The 5,877-nt window shown below is 41.8% G+C and overlaps 1 protein-coding gene across 1 annotated transcript in view; it reads left to right on the forward strand.

Moving 5' to 3' along the window:
* Positions 1-2,451, forward strand: part of LOC310966275 (leucine-rich repeat flightless-interacting protein 2-like) — an 18,872-nt gene extending 16,421 nt beyond the window's left edge. Inside the window, exons 5-8 of the mRNA XM_083940855.1 lie at positions 1,016-1,133; positions 1,201-1,280; positions 1,387-1,491; positions 1,744-2,451. Coding sequence (XP_083796981.1) covers positions 1,016-1,133; positions 1,201-1,280; positions 1,387-1,491; positions 1,744-1,854 — 414 coding nt within the window. The 3' untranslated portion in view covers positions 1,855-2,451. The remainder of the gene's footprint in view (positions 1-1,015; positions 1,134-1,200; positions 1,281-1,386; positions 1,492-1,743) is intronic.
* The last annotated feature ends 3,426 nt before the right edge of the window (positions 2,452-5,877 follow it).

Genomic DNA, 5,877 nt, shown 5'->3' on the forward strand with positions numbered 1-5,877 from the left:
TTGGTTAAGTTGGTCTGAAACTCAGACTTGATTAAGTTGGTCTTAAACTCAGACTTGGTTAAGTTGGTCTGAAACTCAGACTTGGTTAAGTTGGTCTTAAACTCAGACTTGATTAAGTTGGTCTTAAACTCAGACTTGGTTAAGTTGGTCTGAAACTCAGACTTGGTTAAGTTGGTCTTAAACTCAGACTTGGTTAAGTTGGTCTTAAACTCAGACTTGGTTAAGTTGGTCTGAAACTCAGACTTGGTTAAGTTGGTCTGAAACTCAGACTTGGTTAAGTTGGTCTGAAACTCAGACTTGGTTAAGTTGGTCTGAAACTCAGACTTGATTAAGTTGGTCTTAAACTCAGACTTGGTTAAGTTGGTCTTAAACTCAGACTTGGTTAAGTTGGTCTTAAACTCAGACTTGATTAAGTTGGTCTTAAACTCAGACTTGGTTAAGTTGGTCTTAAACTCAGACTTGGTTAAGTTGGTCTTAAACTCAGACTTGGTTAAGTTGGTCTGAAACTCAGACTTGGTTAAGTTGGTCTTAAACTCAGACTTGGTTAAGTTGGTCTTAAACTCAGACTTGGTTAAGTTGGTCTGAAACTCAGACTTGATTAAGTTGGTCTGAAACTCAGACTTGATTAAGTTGGTCTTAAACTCAGACTTGGTTAAGTTGGTCCGAAACTCAGACTTGATTAAGTTGGTCTGAAACTCAGACTTGGTTAAGTTGGTCTTAAACTCAGACTTGGTTAAGTTGGTCTTAAACTCAGACTTGGTTAAGTTGGTCTTAAACTCAGACTTGGTTAAGTTGGTCTTAAACTCAGACTTGATTAAGTTGGTCTTAAACTCAGACTTGGTTAAGTTGGTCTTAAACTCAGACTTGATTAAGTTGGTCTTAAACTCAGACTTGGTTAAGTTGGTCTGAAACTCAGACTTGGTTAAGTTGGTCTTAAACTCAGACTTGATTAAGTTGGTCTTAAACTTGACTCATGGAACCTTAAAGCCTGACTTGACCGTTTGTCTGTGAGCAGGTGAGGCAGTTGAGGTCTCAGCTGGACCAGAGGCAGAAGACCGGGACAGACGGAGTCCAGGGTCCGGAGGGGGGCGGTCTGGAGAACGGGGTGGACTCCCATCTCCTCGAGCTGCAGCGTGAGTCTTTGCATCTTCGTCCTCTGAGTCTTTGCTGCAGGATTCAAACCCGTGTTCTTTCCTTCAGGAGACGCCAACCGACAAATCAGTGATCTCAAGTTCAAATTGGTGAAACGAGAACAGGAAGTGACGACGCTGGAGCAAAGCGTGAGTGTGGACGCGTCCGTCATCATCTTCATCGTCAGAGTCAGTGTGTGTCAGGAGGAAGAGCGCGGCGTCATCAGCGTATCTCTAAACCCTCTCTGTGACGCAGGTGATCCGTCTGGAGGGTCAGGTGACTCGCTACAAGACGGCGTCGGAAAACGGCGAGAAGATCGAAGACGAGCTGAAGGTGGAGAAGAGGAAACTGCAGAGAGAGGTGTGTGTGTGTGTGTGTGTGTGTGTGTGTGTGTGTGTGTACGTGTGTGTGTGTGTGTGTGTGTGTGTGTGTGTGTGTGTGTATGTGTGTATGTGTGTGTGTGTGTGTGTGTGTGTGTGTGTGTGGATGTGTGTGTGTGTGTGTGTGTGTGTGTGTGTGTGTGTGTGGATGTGTGTGTGTGTGTGTCTGTGGATATGTGTGTGTGTGTGTGTCTTTCTCCTGTTGTTGACCTTTGACCTCCGTCCGGTGCAGCTGCGCTCGGCTCTGGACCGGATCGGGGAGCTGGAGGAGAGCAACAGCCACCTGTCCAAGCGTCTGGAGAAGATGAAGGCCAACAGGAACGCCCTGCTGACGCAGCAGTGAGGCGCCGGCAGGATGCAGGACGCTGTGTTTGCTCTGCACGCTGCAGCAGACAGGTGGAGTTCACCTGAACACCAACAAGAGCAGACCTTCCCAGACCCGACCTGATCCGACCTGTTCAGACCAGACCAGACGGATCAGATCCGATCAGACCCCTAACCCGAACCCGGCAGAGTTTTGAACTTTTATTTGGGTGTTTTTTCTTTCCTGGGTTTTTTAAAGGTCTTCATGTGGAACAGAACTCTTCTGGGCTCCTGTCCGTCTCGTTTACGCTGTTATTTTTCTTTTGTTGGGCGGGGCTGAATGAGGATCAGTGTCCCCCGGCTGTTTAACTCCAACCTGCAGAGTTCACAAGGACAAGTCGTGAACCACAGTTCCTCTGTAGACCTCCACCCAGACCCTACTGTTGGACTGGTCTTGAACTGGTCTTGGACTGGTCTTGGACTGGTCTTGAACTGGTCTTGGACTTGTCTTGGACTCTTCAGACTTGATTAAGCTGGTCTTAAACTCGAGTCAGACTTGGTTTAGCTGGTCTTAAACTCGAGTCAGATATGACTAAGTTGGTCTTAAACTCGAGTCAGACTTGGTTTAGCTGGTCTTAAACTCGAGTCAGACATGACTAAGTTGGTCTTAAACTCCAGTCAGACTTGGTTTAGCTGGTCTTAAACTCGAGTCAGACATGACTAAGTTGGTCTTAAACTCGAGTCAGACTTGGTTTAGCTGGTCTTAAACTCCAGTCAGACTTGACTAAGTTGGTCTTAAACTCGAGTCAGACTTGGTTTAGCTGGTCTTAAACTCGAGTCAGACATGGTTTAGCTGGTCTTAAACTCGAGTCAGACATGACTAAGTTGGTCTTAAACTCCAGTCAGACTTGGTTTAGCTGGTCTTAAACTCGAGTCAGACTTGGTTTAGCTGGTCTTAAACTCGAGTCAGACTTGGTTTAGCTGGTCTTAAACTCCAGTCAGACTTGGTTTAGCTGGTCTTAAACTCCAGTCAGACATGACTAAGTTGGTCTTAAACTCGAGTCAGACTTGGTTTAGCTGGTCTTAAACTCCAGTCAGACTTGACTAAGTTGGTCTTAAACTCCAGTCAGACTTGGTTTAGCTGGTCTTAAACTCGAGTCAGACATGACTAAGTTGGTCTTAAACTCCAGTCAGACTTGGTTTAGCTGGTCTTAAACTCGAGTCAGACTTGGTTTAGCTGGTCTTAAACTCCAGTCAGACTTGACTAAGTTGGTCTTAAACTCGAGTCAGACTTGGTTTAGCTGGTCTTAAACTCGAGTCAGACATGACTAAGTTGGTCTTAAACTCGAGTCAGACTTGGTTTAGCTGGTCTTAAACTCGAGTCAGACTTGGTTTAGCTGGTCTTAAACTTGAGTCAGACTTGGTTTAGCTGGTCTTAAACTCGAGTCAGACTTGGTTTAGCTGGTCTTAAACTCCAGTCAGACTTGACTAAGTTGGTCTTAAACTCGAGTCAGACTTGGTTTAGCTGGTCTTAAACTCGAGTCAGACTTGGTTTAGCTGGTCTTAAACTCGAGTCAGACATGACTAAGTTGGTCTTAAACTCAAGTCAGACTTGGTTTAGCTGGTCTTAAACTCGAGTCAGACTTGGTTTAGCTGGTCTTAAACTCCAGTCAGACTTGACTAAGTTGGTCTTAAACTCGAGTCAGACTTGGTTTAGCTGGTCTTAAACTCCAGTCAGACTTGACTAAGTTGGTCTTAAACTCGAGTCAGACTTGGTTTAGCTGGTCTTGTGTTGGAGGTTTAAAGCGTAGGCGGGAGAACGGCGCCCATCCAGCCCCGCCCATCATGTGTATGTTGTTGAGGTGACAGAAGGGGGCGTGGCCACGTGTGAGTGTTTTTATATATATTTATATTTCATCCTGAATCAGGAATTTTCTTCATCATCTCTTCGCGGCACTCGGGATGTAAAATCACCAGCTTGTAAATAATCATGAATCAAGAGTTTGGATCCGAAACAACAAACATTTGTTATTCTAACGTCACATATTCGTGTTTATGGTTTATTACGAGGGCAGAAGCTGCTGAGGGAACAAATACATCCATAAATCACTGAACCTAAAATAATAAGTTAAGGCATCATTTATTTATTTTTTTACAAAATTTGGTATTTGTTTTAAATTGTGTCTAAATTTAAATTGGCCTCTTCTGTCGTTGAGGGTCGAGGACGCGTCGGATCGTCTGATCGTCGTAGCGTCACATCGCCAGGAAGTCGTAGCGTCGGATCTCCGGGATGTCGGGCCTTTAAAGCTTCGTAGCGTCCGGCCGTCAAAGCATCGGGACGTCAAAGCATCGTAGCGTCAGGATGTCAGGACGTCAAAGCGTCGTATCATCTAAGCGTCGGGACGTCAAAGCGTCAAAGCGTCGGGACGTCAAAGCGGCGCTGACACAGTTTGACCCCAGTGGTGGCGCCTCTATGCAGACGTGTCACCACGTCCAGGTTCAGGACATCGTGGATGTAAAATGTTTTGGAATCAAACTCTCGATATATTTTAAAACGTATCGCAATAAATTTTTGTTTGAATGTCGGAGACGATAACGCGTCTTCATTTTCCTCCAGCGAGGCGTCGGCACTGTGCAATATATAAGATCTAATATTTAATATTTCTGTGGTTTATCCTTTATTAGGATGTGGGATATCTGTGGGATTTGAGTAATATCAGAAATATCTGTAACATCTGAACATGAACGCTTCATTCATGTTAAACTCTGACAACATCTCACTGTTACCGTGGCAACACATGAATGTCTTTCTAGATGTTTCTGTTTAATAAGCTTTTCTTTTATGTATTTATCTTTTTTAATATATTCATTTTTATGTTTTTTCTTTATTAACGTCATTTAAATAAATTCAAAATAAATGTGGAAAGTTAATGTTACAGGAAAAAAGGGGAAATAAAATATAAGTGAGTAAAGAAGGGAATTAAAACAAAGCTAAACAAACTAATATGTATTTATTGTTTTTGCTTCATGTCATTTTGTATTAATTTGTTTACAGACTCGTTTATTTTGGTTGTTATCGACATTAAACATGTTTCAGCTTTTTATTAACGATCAAAACTAAAATGGCGGCGAAGGAGAAGAAGAAACAGCAGAAGAAGAAACAGCAGAAGAAGAAACAGCCGAAGAAGAAACAGCAGAAGAAGAAACAGCAGAAGAAGAAACAGCAGAAGAAGAAACAGCAGAAGAAGAAACAGCAGAAGAAGAAACAGCAGAAGAATAAACAGCCGAAGAAGAAACAGCAGAAGAAGAAACAGCAGAAGAAGAAACAGCAGAAGAAGACGGTAAGAAAAGGCGGGAGTCACTTCCGGTGCTTCGGATCCAAAAGGCGCGAACAGCCGACGACAGAAAGGTGATAAAATGAGACTTTTCCTCTTTGTTTGAGTTTATTAATTAAAGTTTACACTCATATAATAATGTATTTTGGTCAATAACAGCATAAACGTACAAAAAGAGTCTTTAAATGTGAGCTAACTCGTTTTTTCCGGAGCGGCCTGTTCGGACTCACTCGGCTTTTTCCGGAGCGGCCTGTTCGGACTCACTCGGCTTGTTCCGGAGCGTCCTGTTCGGACTCACTCGCCTTTTTCCGGACTCACTCGGCTTTTTCCGGAGCGTACTGTTGGGACTCACTCGGCTTTTGGTTTTGGGATAATTATTGTGTAAGTAAAGAAATATAAAAATAATAAACAGTAACGTCTATTAAAGTGTATTAAATAAAATATATATGCTAAATAAATATATAATAAATAAATGTTTATTAAAGTGTCTTTAATTAAACACAGTAAATAAATATATAATAAATAAATATGTTTATTAAAGTGTCTTTAATTAAACACAGTAAATAAATATATAATAAATAAATATGTTTATTAAAGTGTCTTTAATTAAACACAGTAAATAAATATATAATAAATAAATATGTTTATTAAAGTGTCTTTAATTAAACACAGTAAATAAATATATAATAAATAAATATGTTTATTAAAGTGTCTTTAATTAAACACAG

This window comes from Echiichthys vipera, assembly GCF_963691815.1.
Source record: "Echiichthys vipera genome assembly, contig: SCAFFOLD_90, whole genome shotgun sequence".
NCBI classification, from domain to species: Eukaryota; Metazoa; Chordata; class Actinopteri; order Perciformes; family Trachinidae; genus Echiichthys; species Echiichthys vipera.